The 21234-nt window shown below is 42.7% G+C and overlaps 1 protein-coding gene across 1 annotated transcript in view; it reads right to left on the bottom strand.

Annotated features, from left to right (window-relative positions):
- Window positions 1-21234, bottom strand: part of SSH1 (slingshot protein phosphatase 1) — a 51407-nt gene that overhangs the window by 25272 nt on the left and 4901 nt on the right. Inside the window, exons 2-4 of the mRNA XM_018560394.1 lie at window positions 16763-16800; window positions 3415-3518; window positions 1472-1536 (exon numbers count right to left, since the gene is read on the bottom strand). Of these exons, the coding sequence (XP_018415896.1) occupies window positions 1472-1536; window positions 3415-3518; window positions 16763-16800 (207 nt within the window). The remainder of the gene's footprint in view (window positions 1-1471; window positions 1537-3414; window positions 3519-16762; window positions 16801-21234) is intronic.

A 21234-nucleotide genomic window follows, 5' to 3' on the forward strand; every position in this document is an offset into this window, starting at 1 on the left:
CACGCCCCCCCCCCCCCCCACTTGTGTTTTCAGAGCAGAGGGGAAGCCACTCACCACAGTGCAGAACAGGACCCAGAAGATTGCAGCCAGCACTGTAGTAGCTCTAGCTACTGTACTATACTGTTTACAGGATCCCCAGAGGCAAATCTGGTATGGCATATGCATACTTACAGTGGGCCAGGCTGGACTAAAGTAAGTATGCAAAATAATGCATACCAGAAGTTCTGCTTTAAACCAAAACCTCATTAAATAAAATAAAAGCACATGGACTGGTGGACTCCTACATCTTGCAAGGAAGAAAAGAAGCAGACTCACAATGACTGCAAATACACCAGATTTAGTTATCATACAACCGCATTTTAGTACAGCCTCTTGGATATATAGTAAAGATATTTTGATTGCGTGGAAGGTCATCCAAGTACCAATTATGTGCCAGTTATAGACTTACCAGGCCTACAAAAGCCTTATCTGGAGCCATCATTTCTTTTGTCACTGGGAAGGGGTGTTATTCACCAATCAACTCAAGAATTGCTTGGCTGTTTGAATAAGCTTCGACTCCAAAAAGGAACACATTTAAGATGCGCTGGGGTTTCTGTGCTCACTCACATTGTCCAGATGCAGGAACGTTCGCAAATATTGTCCCAGGCACAGTCAAGGTAGTTCCTAAACAAAACGGGTCTCCCTTGTTGGGTAACCACAAGTGACTCGATGATCAGAAATAAAGGGTACCAAACCAAAAAGGTGAAAAAGAGTACAAAAATTATTTTTTATTGTTCACAAGTTAAATCAAAACAGCCAACATGTTCAGGGGCAACACCAGTCCCCCTTCATTAGGGCTCAGATTGAGATTTGAAATGTTTTCTTTCTGCTGCTGATAATAATAATTCCAGCCCTAATGGGGATCTTTACAACTAATTATATCGAAATCCATTTGGTTACGTTATGTTTTTGAGTCCAATCAAATCCTTATCCCAGTCTAAACCCCGATGAAGGGGGAGTATTCTTGAAACGTGTTGGCTATTGTTCGATTAAATTGTGAACAATAAAAAGGCACTTTTGGACTCTTCTGCCTTTTGGTTTGGTGCTTTTCATTTCTGAACAATGAATAACCTTTCAATCCTCTACCTTCTCACTTCCTTTATACACCTATCCTTTTTCTTATTTATCCTTCCCTTTAATTCCCTTTCTATTCTTTGACTACAAATGAAAACGCATTCTTAAAACTTGACGAACAACTATTATTCACTCACACAATAAGGAAGCAGAAAACTGAAAATAGTGTGCTTACTTTACACAGATTGCCATAACAGGTTGCAAACAAAATAGGCTATCCCTTTACATAAAAATGTCGGAATCTTCAACTTTAAACCTGCTATTAAAACGGAATTTCTAATATCGTTTTCTGTGCTGCCATGAAATTCCTAAAAAGGAAAAAAAAAAAAACTATCATTGTACAGGTGGTGTGTCTTACCAGTTTGATACGATCCTCAGAACGGAGAAGATTAATCACCACCTGGAGGTGTTGAGGTAGATCTCCTAATAGGAGAAGAGGGGGAAAAAAACAAAACAAAAAACAAAATAAAAAAAAAAAACAAGAAAAGTAAACTAGAAGGAATTACTGTAAAATTAGTCTATTCTGTCCTAATTCAGCTTCTGTTGTGCATTTGAAAAGGAATACCAATATCAGATTGGTTGGCGGGGGTAACGTTTCCATATTTATGTAATTTTTTTTTACAGGAGTCCTATAAGGCAATACAATAAATAAAAGAATACACCATTGCCTTTTAAAAAAGTTTCTTGATCTTAACAGTCTAAACACGGCTTGTAGTAGAAAAAAAAATCAATTTCATGCATTGGCTAAAACAGAAGTTTTAGTCAGTTATAGATGGTGTGAGCAGCCTACAGGCTCCGTTATTACAATGTCCTGCTGTGACGTGCATGGTTTCCCAAGTTTCATATGTGCACTAGAAGGATCAAGCAAACATGCTACACATGTACCTTTCAAAACATGACCGACTCAGTGACGTGACAACGACAGGGTATAGCAAGGATAGGAAACCTTGGCACTCCAGCTGAGTGCCAAGTACTAAAAAGACGAGTAAAAAGTTGATTGCCAGCTGTAGTTTTCTAGGTGCATTACACCATTGGGGCTCTTTAAAGTGACACTAAACTCAGGAGTTAAATTTTAAAAATGCATTCAAGAACCCATTAATAAAAAAATGTATCCTATTTGTGTATCACTCAGCTGTACATCCTCAAATCATCTCTGAATTGGTGCTGACACTGTCCTTCCTTCTGGAGGGTGGCTACTTTTCTTCCCCATGGTCCCTGTGTTTGTTGTAAAGTAGCCACTACTCCAAGCTCACTCCCGGGATGGATGCAATCTCTATACAAATTAGTGAGCTAAATGTGAGATTGTAGTTCATCATGGGAGCAAGCTTGGAGCGGTGGCTACTAATGGGAATTCCCATCACTTTCTGTCCCGTTGACCAGTGGTCACCAGGACAAATGGTGTGAATCTCACCAACAGTAATAAAAACCTGACAGGGATTTAACCCTTCCTTAATTTGCTTAAAACTTAATAAAAAGAATTATACCCAACCTACAAAATATGCTGTAGCCAACGGCACTAGCACATTTCTAAAAGTATAAACAAAACCAGACACCCCAACTCTCCCGGACGCTCCGGGAGTCTCCCAATATTAGATAGCGGCTCCCGGCCACCCGGGAGAGAAACACTTTCTCCTAGAAAGGTTTACCCTGCTCAAATCGAGCAGAATAAACCTTTCCCTGCTTTATTTTTTCATCGGGGCCGCCGTCAGTCAGAAAAAAAAGCATAGGAATGCATAGCTAGATTCCTATTGGCTATTTCACTTTACAATAGCCAATAGCAAACTAGCTATTGCACCCGCCCTCTGCTGCCGATCAGCAGAGAGGGACCTGAAGTTCTCTATCAGGTCCCCTTCTAGTGATTGACAGCAGGAGAGGATGGGTGCAATAGCTAGCTTGCTACTGGATATTGCAAATTTAAATAGCCAATAGGAATCTAGCTATGCATTCCTATGCCGTTTTTTTTTTTTTTTAATTCTGACGGCAGCAACTGTCAACAAAATCATTAAGCATATATTTTAGAAATTGGTATTACCAGAAAGACACAGACAAGTTACAGGCCTAAGGGGCTGTAATGAGAGAGAAATCACAAATCTTCAGCCCTGCACTAAAGCACTTTCAGTTACATCATTTCCCCTGAGGTCAGCTGGAAGGCCTTGCAAAGGGCTACCTTCTTTAGCATTTGTTAGACTGAAAGACATGCATGTGATCTGCCCCAAGGAATCAAAGTAACACAATTATCTGCAAAGCCAATAACTATCCTGTCTCCCACAGAAAGCCTCTGACCTTACGGCCACCCCGTACCAGCATTCTTGTGCAAGTGTTGAAGACTCCTTTGTCCTTGGTAGCTGTTTCCCTGCTGCAGGAAGAGGGCAGCACCCTTCACCATAAAAAAGCTGTCGCTCAAACTGAAAAAAAGAATAACAAAAATACAAGAAGTTAATAAAATGAAATTGATCCCAGCCCAAGCCCAGTGCATAATATGTATTTTTCAATGGTAATAATGGCTTAAATTGTAAAGAAATGCATACTTTAATAATCAGTATTAAAACAGTTATCTCTCATGTACAGCTTTGATGAATATGGAATACTAAAGTACTAAAAGTGTAGCTCCATAAAGGACAAGTTGCAGTGATGCAAAGGGCCAAATAAATTGAAGACACAACAAATATTTAACTACATAGAAAAAAAAGAATATCTTCAGAACATTAAAAAGGGCAAAGTTGTTCCACCTGAAGAACAAATTAAGTTCAGACACAGTATAAAATATGAAATCACCTACACTGGATTCAGAATGGCTTCCAATGGTCCTGGACTGCTGCTCTCCATGTGAGAAAAATCATAATGGGGTACAGTTACATGCACCTCTAAAGCACCTGTAGAAGCACTGGCCATTAAATCCTCAAACAGAGATTTAATTGTAGTCTTTCTAAGATTTCATTCAATCCTGCAGACCTGCCTTTTCATAGCCAAGTAATCATCAAATGCAAGTAAAGAGAATTTGCTGCACTCTAAGATGAGTACAAAATGTGTGTTCAACATCTTCTCGGATGCATCCATCCCTTCACACCCGAAAGATGACTTCATGTTTCTCTAATTCATTCACATGGCAGCATTATTAGGTCACTGGAGGGATGGTAATGCTCATCAGTATCATATAGCAGAAGAATAGGCTGTCAGTGAGTAGTACAAAGAGCTGTGTCATCAGAGGTCAATGCTCAAGTCTATATTATGCGAGACATTAAACATGCATGGAAAAACTATCTAACATGGTCATTACATCTGCCGTATACTTCTAGAGGCTGATTTTGTGTCTAAATTCTAGTTACCAAGATTATTACTAACAAGTGGAGCCTTGTTAGATACTTAGTAGGGTAAAAAGTCTATGAAAGGGGATGATGCAAACTAAGGATTGACAAATTAATATGAAGTTTAGGAGCCAGTCTGTCCAATCCAGAAGCCACTAGATTATTTTTAGGAGCTAGCTCCATGGACAACTAGAGAAAACTTCAAAGTTAGGCGCCAGCTGTAATTTGTAAATGAGAACTAAAGTCAAACATTTTTGTGGCTTTACTTCTCTTTTGGGTCAATGGAGTACATGAATTAATGTCCGTCCTCCTGTGACCCAAAGTCGGCATACAGCGGGTACTGCCCAATATATGCCGACAGCGCAAAGCTGCACTGCAGCCAGGAAGGATACCAATAATATTGTTGGGATTCACCCCACTGTCTGAATTACAGCTGGCTTCACCTCTCTAGAGCCAAAGCCAGCTGTGCCCGCCCCCTCCCATCTGTCCCTCCAATGAGCTCCAGGGAGACAGACGAGAAGGGGTGAATCCCTGCAGGGAGCGGTGCCTGATGGTCATTTCTCTCTGCAGGGAGAAAACCATGAGCTGAGCAATCAGAGGGCACAAGATCGCTCCGTTCTCAATCCATAGAGCCATCCTGTGAAAAATGCAGCGTCACGTGTCAGCTCTAAGTATTGGGAAGAGTATATTTTACTCTATTTTACTCTTCTTCTTTATGGAGCATTGGCTACCTAGTAATTAAGGCTGGCTATACACTAAGTTTTCTGAGAAGAAAAAAAACCCCCAAATAAACCTTGATTTCCCCATTCATGCTAACATCCGAGCTCTCAGCCCCAGATTTATCAGACAGGGATCTTTGAAATAGGAAGCTTCAAAGACCAAATGGGGCCACACACTGGTCGAATATCGATTTTGACCAGTGTATGGCCAGCTTTATACAGGATTCTTGAATATTCTCATTGTAGCCAGTGTGACTAGGTTTCCATTAACCACATTTGTTACTGCAGATATTCCCAAACGTGATGAATGATGTCACATTACCAGCATTTTATGCAGGGCCCACTTCCAGATGAGTTTTGGCAACAAATAGAACTTGGTCCTTTAAATCCAGCTGAGCTTTAAAGCTTAACTGCGCTTCTCTGGCAGAGCTGGACAATCACAGCATGCATGTATGTTGCGAATGAGCTTGAGAACTTACAAATGGCACCTAACATTTCGGAGATTTATTAATATGGTTATGAAAAATTATCCAGGACAAGCAGCATACTGGCACCAATTTTATTCACCCTTTGTTTCTAGCAGTTTGATACTGCGCGTGTTGTCCATCTTGTTGCCTTAATGAACAACATTTAAAGAACAAAAAAATATTCCCCATTTACTTACCTAAATCCGTGGGGCCATGACATTCCAGTCCTGAGTCTTCTATCTTCTTCTGTGTACAGGAGATGGGGTCCTTCTTGCAGTGTCCACGTCACTGCCTGTGTGACGTGAGCCCTTCCCATTGGATGTCCAGTGGTGGGGTCCTCTCTTTTGAAACGGCCCAGCCAGTGCCCGGACCTGAATCCAATTGAAGACTTGTGGGGTGACCTGTAGAGGGTTGTCCACAGGAGATGCTGCCCTCGCAATCTGGCAGATTTAAAGCGCTTTTGCAAGGAATAATGGGCAAAGATTCTCAAGGGAAGATGTGCCATGCTAATAGACTCCTAACCCAAAAGACTGAATGCTGTCAAAATCAAAATGTCTTCAACACAGTATTAGTTTAGGGTGTGCATACTTATGCAAACATGTTTTTGTAAGCGTTTTTTATTTCGCCACCCCCCCCCCCCCCCCCCCCCACAACTATATCTGTTTTTTTTAAATCCCCCCCCCCCCTTAAAGATTTCAGTTTGTTTTTAATTGAACTGCACAGATTATAGGTCACATTAAAGGTGGAAAAATATCAAAGGTGATATCTTTGTATGATTTTTTTACGGAGGAGTGTAGACTTTTTATATCCACAAGTGTTTAAAAATGATTTACTATTCTTTTTACACAGAACATACAAACATGAATCTGTCTTAATATCAGCCTCCAGCAAACCCCTGTGCACATACAGAGGGGAGAGAGGCTCTATTGCTTTGAACAGGGTTAACAATAACCAGAGATAGTCTCATTGTTCTACTGGGGCAGGTCCTGTATTAGGCTATATGGATCTTAGCTGAAGTATGGTCTACAGGGAGGTCCAGGACCTTGCCATGATGCCTGGAAGGGTCATATAGAAGACTGGTTAAATTCTTAGGTAGGCAAAACAGTTTTATTTAGCGATTTGCCTGGAATTCGGCTTTAAACCAACAACTATTCTTGTCTTGAGATATCCTTTTAGTATGCCCAATATTACATTTTAATTTTGGCTGTTTGCAAGTAAGGATAGGTTTTGTGCCCAAAAAGCATTTGATTTTCCCCTAATCAGCTATAAAAGGAATGTATCTGAAATAGTGGAACCAGACACTACGTACAGACAATGTAATATGTGTGACCAACCCTTTTTTATTTGAATATTATGTAACTATACTCAGATCAAGACTGCAATTTCCGAAACATGACTTCCCTTTTCATGAATTTTTAGTATTAGTTGATGGTTATTATCACATTTGTCAGGAATATGCTGCTTATATACTGTGGAATAGATGCTCTATAAGAGGTGGATTTACAAGATGGTTGTAGCATCAAGCATGTGCCAAATCTTACCTGGGCAAGTAGAAAAAAAGGATTTCTATCCATGTAAAAGGATTGGTTAGTACCCTTTTAAACTATTAAAACACAACAAAATGCTCCATGAAATGTCCACTGCCCAATTCAGTGGTCATCAGCCAAGGCATTTGTGACGAATAATGAAAACTTACAGTATTGATGCAGCAAAGCTCTCCTGCCATCCCAACCTAGAGACGAGCACAGATCTGTGAGCAGCAAGAATATGTACTAGAGACAGACGCAGCTGACCATTCCCTTCCTACACAACAGTCCTCTCAGCAGCAAATCCTAATAAGTTAGAGAGAGGCAAATCTCAACTTTTACAGCTAGCACCTCATAGATACCTCTGTCCCACATATGACAGTCATGTGCCACCGCTCTTTGCATTGGTCAGTGGCCAGCAAGAGTGGTTAGACACAGATGGAAGGCTTAGCTGTTGACTTGACAAAAAGTTAAAATATTACATATCAGTAACAAAGCGGTTTAGGATGCCCATTTTGGGGGCACAAAGAGTGGAATTTTGAAGGTATCACTAGGTGTAAAGGTTTAACCCCATCAACTCTTCATCCAGGACTTTTGCACTCACTTATACTGAAACTTTGTTCACCACAACGTTTCCAACCTGCTAGTACACCTATCAATGAAGGAAAACAAAAAAAGGTATCTGTACAAATTGTATTTAAGTTTAAAATAAAAAAGCTTATATAAAAACCCCACAGCGCTCCTTTCTTCACCCCCTAACCTACTCCAAGCTATCCCCTCTGTGCCTGCTTACCTGTTTGACGTTGGCAGCCTCCTGTAGTGCTTACAGCCTTGGTACATAATTCTGGTCTGCTGCTGCGGCACACACAGTAACTTCCCATAGACCTAAATGGAAGCTTATTCCTTTTTTGCCTCAAGACTCATCTCTTAAGGGAAGCCTATCCCACCCTCAACCTAACCATTGAACTACCACTTTCTCAATCAATTCATCCCCACACAGCTACCACTTCTTGTATCACTTGCCCCTCCCTTTTAGATTGTAAGCTCTCATGGGCAGGGCCCTCCTTACCATTTTGTCTTGATTTGTATTGTAACTGTATAAAGGTCTGCCTTATATTGTAAAGCGCTGTGCAAACTGTTGGCGCTATACATATCCTTTATAATAAGAATAACTCCGACTGCATGGCTATGTCCCTTAAAGACTACGGAAAGGATACAAGCCCCAAAAGAGGAGGGTGAAAACCTGCAGAGGCGCCTGTGATTGAAAGGAATGCTTGAGGCAGCTTATGCATCAACAATTCTTATTTGCCAAAGGACATTCATAATACCACATTTACATGTTTTGTGGCTCTAAAATGGCCACTTCCTCAGAAAAGTGTATGGAAACACTTTAAAGCGAACCTTTATACTCCAAAATCAAATTCTACCAATGTATGATGAATAATAATAATAATAATAATAATAATAATAATAAGAGACATGTTAGGTGTAAAATGCTGTGATTTTGAAATACACTTGCAGATCATTCACTTCCTGCTTTGAAAGGGCAAAATGACTTCAGTTTGCCAAAGCAATGCACACAGGGCTTCGCTGGAAAATCTCAGGAGATCTCAGGGAAAGGCATTTTCCTCCCCTGAGATGATGTGCATGGTCACATGTCCTGGTCCCAAGTCTAGTCACATGTCCCAGTAATCCAGAAAATAAACGGAGAGCTAGCAATCTTCCCTTAGTAAACATGGCCACTGCCAGAAGACTAGGGAAGAAAAGAGAAAAAGGTATGCAAAGAATATAAAGACGGCAATTATCTAGAAGTATGCGTTTGTAGATTATCATTACTAAACATCTCTAAAGCTGTGTTTGTTGTTATTTTAAAGATATGGGTAAAAGGTCCCCTTTAACCCCTTCATGACTGAGGCCTTTTTTTAATTTTTTTGCACCCATGTTATATTCCACATTTTAGGCCTGAAAATGACGTAAAACCCCCCAACATTATATATTTTCTGAATGCCAAGACCCTATAGAATAAAATGGTGGTAGTTGCAAATTTTTATGTTGCGCAATATTAGCGCAACTCCTTATTAAACCCCAACATACCAGTTAAAAAATATAATTAAATGCCCCAAAACACAACAAAATACCCATTTGTGAAAAATAAAAGATGAGGTTACAACGAGTAAAACAATACCCAACATGCCCAGGTTACAAATTGCGTGCGTCCGTGAAACGGCGAAAAACTGCAGTACCCCAAAAAGTCCATAGAAGACGCTTTAAAAGCCCCCACAGGTCATCAATTTAGAGATACCCCAAAATACTGGCTCTAGAATTATTGCTCTTACTCCGTGCGCGGCGATACCCAACATGTGTAGCGCGTTCGTCGTTTTAATATGTAGGCGCACCCGATGCGTGTTTACGTGGCGACGCACGTGCTCACGGGGGCGCGGGAATGTCAAAAAATTTTTTAATTATTAGATTTCATTTAAATTTTAACTTTAAAAACTATCATCGCGCAAAATGCAAATCGCTGCTATTAAAAGCTAGTACAATCTGCCCATCTTGGACGGGCAGAACGTACTTCCGATCACTGCAAACGGGCAGTGTACGCGTGCGCACACCGGCCCGTTCGGCAGTTGTCGAACAAGCAAGCCACTAACCCGCCGAGAATCGTACGATTTTCGGCGGGTTTTCAAGCCTGCTTGTTCGACGGAAGACGTGCGACCGTACAGTAGAAAGGCCTTCCATACACTGTACGATTCTCGTACGATCGCGGGATTTTCCGCGATTCTCGTACGAGAAATCGTACAGTGTATGGGCACCTTAAGATTCCCTTTAAAAGATTTAAAGCAACTGTTTCTCTATACTTATGTTGCACAATTAACAGGCACACTATTGCTAGTTTTATAGAGAACCTGCTCATGCAATCTAACAAAATCAGACACATGAATGCACACAAAGATGGCCACACCTGCAAGCAGACACACCAATACATGTTTGAACATACACTTGACATGAGGTAATAGAGTTCCTTTCACACAAGCTAATATTCTGCATTTTTCACAAGCTTATAGTCTGCATTCTGAAGCTAAAATGGCGTTACAAGTTTCATTCTCTTATTTGCATGGAAAGAACATGAAAAAAAAAACTAAATCTTGTAACCCCCACAAACGATTAACACCATAAGAGATGGAGTTAATAAAGATTAACTTATATTTAGCCTTCTCCTGGGTTGACGTTCTCTGTGTGTCACGCCTGACGACATGAGTCAGCAGATTACGCTAACAAAAGTCAAACAGAACGGCTCTCTAGTAACAAGAAATGAGGCTCATTGTCCTTCTGGCTGACTCAGCCATCGTGAACTGACCTTTTGGGGAAGAAGCACAAAGAAAAAAGCAGCAGCAGAAAAAGGACCTTGCTGTGTGGGTAGAAGGTGGCGCAAAGTTACAAGCAACTTTAACCAGTCATTAGCCAACTGCATCCATAACAAGGGGATAGCTGCTGCTTCAAAAGCTTCCTTAGAGCAAGACTAGAAACTGAAGAGAATGACAAATACCAGATTTAAAAGGAGAACTATGAGGTGAGTGATTGTAACTCACCTCATAGTTCTAGCCGACCTGTGACAATGAGACTGTCACAGGTCGGCTCAGTAGATCGGGAGGTGAGCGAACATATACCGGCGTTCGCTCACCTCTCGATCCTGTCACGGCTCTGTGCCGTGACAGGGGAGGGGCTGGATTCCCCCTCCCCGCTCCGCCAGCGCTGACTGGCGGAACGGACGGGGGAGGGTACAGCTGGCTCTGCCTCTAGTTATGCAGAGCCAGCTGTCAGTCACGCAGCTGGGCGGATCCCGGCATAATTGTCGGTATCCGCTTCAGCGTCTCAGCAGCAGCTCGCGGTACACTGCTGCGTCTCAGTATACCACGAGCTACAGTTCGTGGTTTACCGAGCCTAGGGTGACGGGAGGACGCTAGTTTGTGTCCTCCCGTTACCCTAAGGAGAACTATGGGGAAAAGCCTTAACCCCATAGTTCTCCTTTAAGCTCCAGTACATCCAAATGGATGGGAGCCATGTTAGCAACACAGAGAGCTGTAGATAGATAAAGAGCTAGAACACCACCAGTTGACGTAAAGCAGAAATGTAAACAACTAAATACAAGCTGCAATTCATATGTTTACTACTGTACATGCCAAAGGATTTGTAGATTGAGATTAATTTATGCCTGCCAGACACCACAGCCAGGTTCCTGACCCCTAGGGCTGCAACAACGAATCGACATAATCGATTATTGAAAAAGTTGTCAACTTTTTCAATCATCGATTAATCGGCTTCCGATTGGTTGGCCCTGTTCACGCGCCACACCTCCTACCCACCTCACGCTCGCCACTGCCAGACCCGCCCGCATCCACGCTCCACATGCCGCACCTCCTACCTGCCTCAGGCTCACCGCCCGCCCAAATCCACGATCAGCACAGGGACGCTGGGAGTAGAAGTAAGGAGGAGCAGGTGTGGGCGGATGACAGCCGCCGATAGACAGGCCCGATCTCAATAACAAGTTGTTGGAAGACTGATCAGGTAAGCCTGCACTTTCCCACACATGGTGCTCTATAATGTATTGCTGGGATTTGTATTCCTCTATAGCTGATGGTACATTGTGCTGTATAATGTACTATTGCTGGGTTTTGGAGTCCTCTATAGCTGGTGGTATTCTGCATTGTGCTGTATAATGTACTATTGCTGGGTTTTGGAGTCCTCTATAGCTGGTGGTATTCTGCATTGTGCTGTATAATGTACTATTGCTGGGATTTGTAGTCCTCTATAGCCGGTGCCATTCTGCATTCATTGCTGTATAATTTTACATTTTTCATTTCACTATATTGCACACCACACTTTTTTTTCTTTTTTACTTCCACTGCTCCAAGCTTGCTCCTGTGATGGACTGCAATCTCAATACAAACTAGTAGTCCCATCACTGGAGCCATTTTTAGAAATTTTATTTTTTAACCCATCGAACCTAATAATCAGCTAACTAATCGATTTTGAAAATAATCGTTAGCTGCAGCTCTACTGACCTCACCGTTTTCCACAGGATTTAAAGCATTACAGAACATTCTAATATTGGATATTGAAGGAATAGCATACCACTGATGTTCTATCCTGTTAGCAAGCACACAAGTGTTAGACTGACATCCCTGGGCAAAGAAGTAATGCCCCATTGCTTTGGGGCGAATGTATACAGCCAACTGTTTGCATCAGAGCTGCTTTTCTTTCCTAAAGAACTCATTGTGAATGCAAAGGCAAGTATCTTGGAAGCACCAGAAAATAAACTAAATTTGACTGCCCCTACACAAGCCCTTAAAGCACCACCCCTTCCTTTCTCTGCTGTGCAAGTCCCTGTTAACACCTAGGCGTTTTGATGCTCAAAGCGAAGCGCAACAAAACCCCATTCATTTCAATGGCCCCTGTTCACACCTGACCTAAGGCGTAAAACGGTAAATGCTGGAACAAGTACATGAGCTTTTTTTGGCATATTGCAGTGCATTTGGCCCCATAGACTTCAATGGAAACGCCTAGAAACGCACGACACAAGCGGTTTGCACATTTCTGTGTGCATTTTGTCCATTCAGCATTCAGTTTTAAGAAAAAGTGTGTTAATTGGCATTTTGCTGCTATTCATTTTAAATAGCACTCCAATGTGCATATACAGTAATAAAGAAATATAAGTGTACTATAGCATACCACAGCTCTTATGAAGATCTTGACAACTCACAGAGAATACATTTATCATTTTGTGCTTGCTGGTTTACCCCTACACTCCCTAAAGCTACAAAGCGTTGCACAGCTATAGAAAGTCATGCATGACTACTTAGACAATGTAATTTAACAAGTGTACTCAGATAGTGATAGCTGCTTGGCTCTCTGATCAAAGCTCCTTGATACTGCCAAACAAAATCCTATGAGGCAAGCCTGGCCACACTGTTAGGTGGCACCATGCTTTGAAGTTTTCACATATCATGTCATGTGACAAAATCATTACACAAGGACACCCTAAACAGATCAAAAGAAAATGAAGCAGGACAGAGCACATTCTACTGCTAGGACTTTTTTGTTAGCAAAAGCCGTGGGGCAATAGGGCACAGCCGCACAGTTAATATGTCTGGAATTGAGCTGTAGGCATTGTCATCAATGGATCAATACACTGAGAAGGAAGAGGACAAAAGGAGAGTTGTAGAGGACAAATAAAATTGAAGTTTTCCTTAAAGTCATAACTTCAGGGTGGAGGCAACACGGGAAGGAGTAGATCTGCTCTAAAGCTCAAGCCTACATGGTTGATTTTAAACAGGTTCACTTTAAGAATATCTAATACTTCTGTTCCCCTATCTACAAAGTTACAGGTTCAGAGTCCAGTCTCAGAAAGATTCAGGCAAAGGTTTGTAATCGCTGAAACTATTAGTCTGGTCTTCAATCTTCGGGAAAGTACACTTGGAGATAAAGGATTGGGAAACCAATCCCGGAAGCATTCTGACACCAGGGCCTTGAGGGTCACATTTTCTTTTCCAAAATGACTGCTACGTACAATAGGACTATCTAGGTTTGTATAACTGTAAACGGCAAAGATTCTTTTCCAAATGTATTGCTATGTACAATAGGACTATCTAGGTTTGTATTAGGTATGTACCGACACCGATACTAGTATCAGTACCGATGCCGAGTACTTGGGCAAGTACTCATACTCACCCAAATGCTCCGATACCTTTCCCGATACTGGAAATTACGGTTAGCGGAAGATTCCCTCTGACTGGCAGTGCTGAAGGGGAACATGGAGCCGGCTTCCCCGGGGCAATCAGGAAGCCGAGTGGCAAATAATGACCCGCCTCTTTGACTGGCCAGCGACCCAGCTTCCCAGCCACGCAGCATCGAGCCGGCCGAACAGACGACTCCTTTCTGACTGGCTGGGAAGCCGGGTTCTCAGCCAGGCCGGGCGGCATGTCATTACACGCCACCTGGCTTCTTGATTGCCCGGGAAGCCGTCTCCATGCCAGTGGAAGCACTTGAGTACTGAAAGCAAAATATTGGTACTCGATACCGAAAAACCAGCATCAGTGCATCCCTAGTTTGTATAACTGTACAGGGCAAAGATTATTTTCCAAATGTATTGCTATGTACAATAGGACTATCTTGGTTTGTAGGAATGTAATTGGCAATGATGCATTTAAAATACTTATGTGTTTAAGCATTACATTACATCTTTGTAAATCAGTGTAACTCAATAAAGAATTAAATATATTATAATTGCAATTGCAGCTATGACTTTCTAAATAAAACAAGTTTACTATTCCATATTGAAAATGATCATGCCGTCCTTATGAACTTGTAACGTTGGCTTAACTTGCTGTCACCACCTTGTGGCCTTCACTGTAACTGCAATGCAGAAAAAAAATCTCTCTGTTCTTAAAGTGTATTTCCACTTTTGCAGACAAAGGGGTTTAGAAAACCCCTTTGTCTGTTTCTTATGTGTCGCCATTCACGCAGCATACTGAAAAATACACATATATATATATATATTCCCTACCTTTTACCTGTTTCTTTGGTGAAAGCCTCCGTGCAGATTCCAAGCTACTCTGAGCAGTTGGAGAGTGAAACTATGTCAGGCTTAGCATCCACTCAATAACACACAATGCGGTGAAGGCTTTAAACCTTAGTTGTTAGGACAAACAGTTTTCAAGTCTAGTTTACAACTTATAGGGAAATCTGCCAGCACAGTACAGACAGGGTTAATTAGAGTCAACATAACTTGCCACAGCCCCCTCCTTAACATATTATTATACAGGATTTATATAGCACCAACAGTTTGCACAGCGCTTTACAATATAAGTAAGACATTACAATCACAATACAATTCAAGACACGATGGTGAGGAGGAGCCTGCCTGTGAGGGCTTACAATCTAAAAGTGAGGGGCAAGTGATACATGAGGAGGTAGCTGTGTGGGGATGAATTGTTTGAGAAAGCGATAGTTCAGTGGTTAGGTTGAGGTAAGAAAGGCTTCCCTGAAGGGATGAGTCTTAAGGGATTGCCTAAAGGCAGTCAGAGTGGGAGACAGACAGGCAGGTCGGGGTAGAGAGTTCCATAGGATGGGAGAGACTCTAGTGAAGTCCTGGAGGCGAGTGTGGGAAGAGTTGACAAGGGAGCTGGAAAGCAGGAGGTCTTTGGAAGAGCGGAGGGGACGGTTAGGGTGATACTTTGAGACAAGGTTTGAGATATAGCCAGGGGCAGAGTTGTGGATGGCTTTGAAAGTGGTTGTTAATATTTAGAATTTTATCCTCTGGGCGAGTGGAAGCCAGTGCAGGGATTGGCAGAGGGGGGTTGCAGACACTGAGCATTTGGTAAGGTGAATGAGTCTAGCAGCAGCATTCACGATAGACTAAAGGGGGGATAGCCTGTGTAGAGGTCAGCCAATGAGGAGGGAGTTGTAATAGTCAAGACGAGAGATAACAAGGGAATGGATGAGCAATTTTGCGGTTTCATTGGTGAGGAAGGGGCGTATTTTGGAGATGTTACGAAGGTGAAGGCAGCAGGATTTGGATAGTGATTGGATGTGGGGAAGAAAGGTGAGGTCCGAGTCAAGGATTACACCATGGTATGGGGGAGGGGGGGGGCTGGATAGTTGTGTTATTAATCTGAAGGGAAAAGTTTGGGGAAGGTGCACGGGGGGAGGAAATATCATAAGCTCAGTTTTTGTAAGGTTGAGTTTTAAGAAGTGTTGTGACATCCAGACGGATATGTCAGTTAATAGATTAGTGACAAGCAAGGACACTGAGGGGGAGAGTTGTGGAGTAGAAAGATAGATTTGAGTGTCATCGGCATAGAGATGGTATTGGAAGCCATGTGAGGATGTGTAGATGGAGAAGATTAAATGGGGAAAAACTAGGTAGGATTTTTAAGCAAGTAAAAAGCACTACAAAATTAAGCAACTTTTTTTTTTTTTTAAGTTATACAATGTGAATGGGAACATATAACAAACATAAAATAGGTATTATCCCAATTTGGCTGCAAAAGTGAACCTACACTTTAAAGCGGAACTAGACCCACCAATGTAATGTCTCCCAAAACAGTTACTTTCAAGACATGCCAACTGTCAAGGTTTCCAGTGAGCTTATTTCAGCTCTCAACCAAACCTTTAAGCCCTCAAATGCAATTCAAATAGAGCTTAAGATGAAACCTTCCTTGGCTGTACAGGATAAGGGTTTGTAGTTCCAGTTTTTAAAAAAAGCAGCAACCAAGAGAAAATTTATAGTGCGGTTGTGAAGGAGCAGTGATATTGGGCTTTGGAAATTAGCCCTGAGAAAAAGTCTTTCATTTTCCAAATAGTCATATTAGCTCATTTCTGCTTTACCGCACTTGGCACATCAGTCAGAATTTTCATGAATTATACCAAAATAACCTAATTTAATGAGATGCTAATTAACCATTTTCTTCCTCTGTACAAGATACCACCCACTGCATATAAAAAGCTAATACTAAGATATTGCACAGTGTGGAATTTGTGTTTTTTGCAACCATTACACCTATTATAATGCAACAGAAGAGAGATCGGACATATCCAAACAATAGAGGAGTTTAGGATAACAAAGAGCTCACCTTAGATTAGTTTTCCGATCATCATCATTCCCAAATTCCTGCAAGAAAATTGGCAAAGTATGAAAAAAGTAAACAGTTCTAATCTTAGTAGGTATCAAATACAGAGGATGACAAGGTTGACCATGTTTGAATAATGTAGCCAGCTATCTAACCACTATAAGAATGCCAAAAAATGCTTAGTTTTTACATGTATTAATCTAGGATATAGCAATACATATACAGGTGAAACTCGAATAATTAGAATATCGTGCAAAGTTCATTTATTTCACTAATGCAACTTAAAAGGTGAAACTAATATATGAGATAGACTCATTACATGCAAAGCAAGATAATTCAAGTCGTGATTTGTCATAATTGTGATGATTATGGCTTACAGCTCATGAAAACCCCAAGAACCCCAAATCCACAACCTCAAAAAAGTAGATTATTACATGCAATCAATAAAACAAGGATTGTACATAGAACAATATCGGACCTCTGAAAAGTACAAGCATGCATATGTACTCAGTACTTGGTTTGGGCCCCTTTTGCAGCACTTACTGCAATTACTTTTGCACCATATTCTAATTATTCGAGTTTCACCTGTATAAGGTCAATCAAACCAAAAGAATACCAGTGGGTAATGTCCTGTGGACCTTGTCACCTGCTGGCTTTTTATATTTAATTTCTCCCTATGGAGGTCCTTTGCACATCCATTGGGAGAAATGAAAAGCATGGCTTCGGCGGCTGAATTTAAATGATGGCAATTCGGTCGCTGGAGACAAATCATTAGTAGCAGGATCGTCAGGAGGCTGCCCGTCTGTCCCTATGACTTTGCTCCCTTTGTAGACAGATATTGCTCTGTCGCTGGTCTGAACACTGCTGATCGCTAGCGATGGAGGAGGGGTGGGGGTACATCTCGCTACCTTAGCTACAGAGGGAGCAATTCCATGGGGAGAAAAAGGCAGCCTCTTAGTGATCCTGCTGCTGGTTATTTCAACAAATGACCCCACGGCAGGATCGCCCATCTAACATGAGCCTTAAAGTGGACCTTTACACTTAAAAATCTCCTCTGTAATCTCATGAGATCTCAGTGAAAAGCATTTCCTCCCCTGAAGTGCATGGTTACATGTTCTAGTCACATGTGCCAGAAATGCAGGAAGTAATAGGAGAGCTAGTAGCCTGCCCTTAGCAAACATGGCCACTGTCAGTGCCTGGCAAAGAAAAGAAAATAAGGTATGCAAAGAATACAAGGCCAGCAATTATCTAGAAGTATGTGTTTGTAGATTGTCATTACTAAACATTTCCAAAAGGTATATTTGTTGTTATTTTAAAGATGGGTAAAGGTCCGCATTAAAGTAGATTTAATCTACTGCCTACACCTGCCCATATGCAAATACTAACTTTATCTTGCACAGAGGTGATCTTACCCATCTTCCACCTATGCCTTGCAAGAAATGAGATGGGCATCCTCAATAATCAATAGCAAATCATCGGAGGGTATGGTCTGAGTAGGGAAGCACAGGGCAGAACATAGCAGTATGCACAGGCAGGCAACACAGGAAGCTGAGGTTGCATGGGTGAATAGTGAAATCACAGCCCTGGCTAACCAGTGCAGCAAGAAAACGTGAATCATAAAAATATCTGAAAAGAATGAAAATATTTGTCAGGTCCATCAATCCTAAACTCATGGCAGACACTTATATAAGCACTGTGGTATTGGATGGCGCATCTATTTTAGGTGTGCCCAGAGTTCACCAACATGTCAATGAGTATTAACAACCAAATCCAAGAGAAAATCTCTGCCTCGGTATGCTGCTCCGCAAATCCCACATTCTGGTGCAGCAGGATCACTACACATGCTGCAGTCCCTTCAATCCCTGAACAAACTGAAAAAGAGAAGCTGATTGGTTCATATAGGCAACTGCTCCAGCATTTATGAATTCCTCCCCAATGTGTACAGCAAGGTTTTACAAAGCATTAGCAGTGCTTTCAGCTAATTTCAAGCAACTTTGCTAAAGTCTTTAAAGGAGAACTATGGGGTTAGGGCTTTTTCCCCATAGTTCTCCTTAGGGTAACGGGAGGACACAAACTAGTGTCCTCCCGTCACACTAGGCTCAGTATACTGAGACGACGCAGTAAACCGTGAGCAGCTGCTCGCGGCACACTGACCCGCCGCAGCTGAAGCGGATCCCGACAATTGTGCCGGAATCCGCCCAGCTGCGTGAGTGACAGCTGGCTCTGCCTATCAAGAGGCAGAGCCAGCTGTACCCCGCCCCCTCCCCCGTCGGTTCCGCCAGTCAGCACTGGCGGATCGGAGCGGGGGGAATCCAGCCTCTCCCCTGTCACGGCAGAGAGCCGTGACAGGATCGAGAGGTGAGCGAACGCTGGTATGTGTTCGCTCACCTCCCGATCTACTGAGCCGACCTGTGACAGTTTCATTGTCACAGGTCGGCTAGAACTATGAGGTGAGTGAAAAGCACTCACCTCATAGTTCTCCTTTAAAGGCACCATTCAGCATGACCAGAGGCAGGTCATATTGGGATATTGGGATTAGTAGCTACAGCTCAGCTGGAGGACTGGGGTTGCCCACCCCTGCTCTAGTGCTTGCACAAACACAGTACAGTGACCGAACTGTACCATGTATAGTGTAAAATCACACTAAAGAGGTACAGAGCCATTGAGCGTAGTGGTGACCAATCACAGCATCACACAATGTAAACAATGACTGCGGTTAAGAGAACAATGGGGTAAGTGTTTTTCCCCATAGTTCTCTTAGGGTCTGTTCACACGACGTCCGTTTTCTGTGCTGACCTGATCCGTACGCTCCTGCACTAAAAATGCATCACAATGTTTCCCTATGTGTTTTATGGGCTACAGTTCTCACGTGCGCAGTCCGTTCAGGTTACAACAGAAAAATACTGCATGTCACATTCTGTACAGTCAGGAAACGGTCTGGAAACGCAAAACGCGTCAAAAAGGCACTGCACTGCAGCTAACATACTGACAGCCCCACTCAAGCAAAACTGGAACGCATCAAAAACGCGGCCAAAACACATAGCACCGCGCCTGCAGATCCGCACCTGATCCGGACCTGAAAATCATGTGAACAGGCCCTAAGGGTCACAGGAGGTCCTTGTCACTAATCTACTAACTGACATATCAGTCTGGATGTCGCAACACTTCTTTCTCAACTCAACCTTTCAAAACTGAGCTTATGATATTTCCTCCCCCCGTGCACCTTCCCCCAACATTTCAGTTGCGATTGATAACACAACTATCCAAACCTCCCTTCATGCCAAGGTCCTAGGTGTCATCCTTGACTCGGACCTCACCTTTCTTCCCCACATCCAATCGCTATCCAAATCCTGCCGCCTTCACCTTCGTAACATCTCCAAAATACGCCCCTTCCTCACCGAGGAAACCGCAAAATTGCTCATCCACTCGTTATCTCTCGTCTTGACTAATGCAACTCCCTCCTCATTGGCCGACCTCTACACAGGATATCCCCCCTTCAGTCTATCATGAATGCAGCTGCTAGACTCATTCACCTAACCAACCGCTCAGTGTCTGCAACCCCCCTCTGTCAATCCCTGCACCGGCTTCCTATAGCCCAAAGGATACAATTCAAAACATTAACCACTTACAAAGCCATGCACAACTCCACAAGACCTCCTGCTTTCCAGCTCCCTCGTCAACTCCTCTCATACTCGCCTCCAGGACTTCACTAGAGTCTCTCCCATCCTATGGAACTCTCTACCCCAACCTGTCCATCTGTATCCCACTGACTGCCTTTAGGCAATCCCTTAAGACTCATCTCTTCAGGGAAGCGTATCCCACATCAACCTAACCACTGAACTATCACATTCTCAAACAATTCATCCCCACACAGCTACCTCCTCATGTATCACTTGCCCTTCCCTTTAAGGCCCCATTCACACTGAGCGGATTGCCGTGCCTTTTTGCCGCACGATATCGCGAGAAGTCGCCGGCCAATGATTTTCAATGGAGCTGTCTTAATGTACAGCTCCATGTCGCGGTCGCGCCTGCAGGTCTCTTTTTTCGGCGGATGCCACGTGATTTTTTTTAATGCAGCCCGACGGTGAAGGTCATGCTACCGCCGCTGGATCGTCACCCCGAACAGTCGTGCTATCCCGGCCGCGCGGAGCCGCTTCTAAAAGGTATGTCGCTTAGTGTGAATGGGGCCTTAGATTCTAAGCCCTCACGGGCAGGGCCCTCCTTACCATCTTGTCTTTGTATTATGGTTGTAATGTCTTCCTTATATTGTAAAGCGCTGCGCAAACTGTTGGCTTATATAAATGCTGTGTAATAATAATATTATACTAACTCCCTCCCTGCCAGAGCTCAGTATATAGCGAGCTACAGTTCGTGGTATATGGAGACCGCCGCAGCCGGAACGGATCCCGACAACACTGTCGAGATCCACTCAGCTGCGTGAGTGACAGCTGGCTCTGCCTATCTAGAGGCAGAGC

The sequence above is a fragment of the Nanorana parkeri genome, unplaced genomic scaffold (genome assembly GCF_000935625.1).
Source record: "Nanorana parkeri isolate BGI_ZX_2015 unplaced genomic scaffold, ASM93562v1 scaffold18, whole genome shotgun sequence".
In the NCBI taxonomy this organism is placed as follows: domain Eukaryota; kingdom Metazoa; phylum Chordata; class Amphibia; order Anura; family Dicroglossidae; genus Nanorana; species Nanorana parkeri.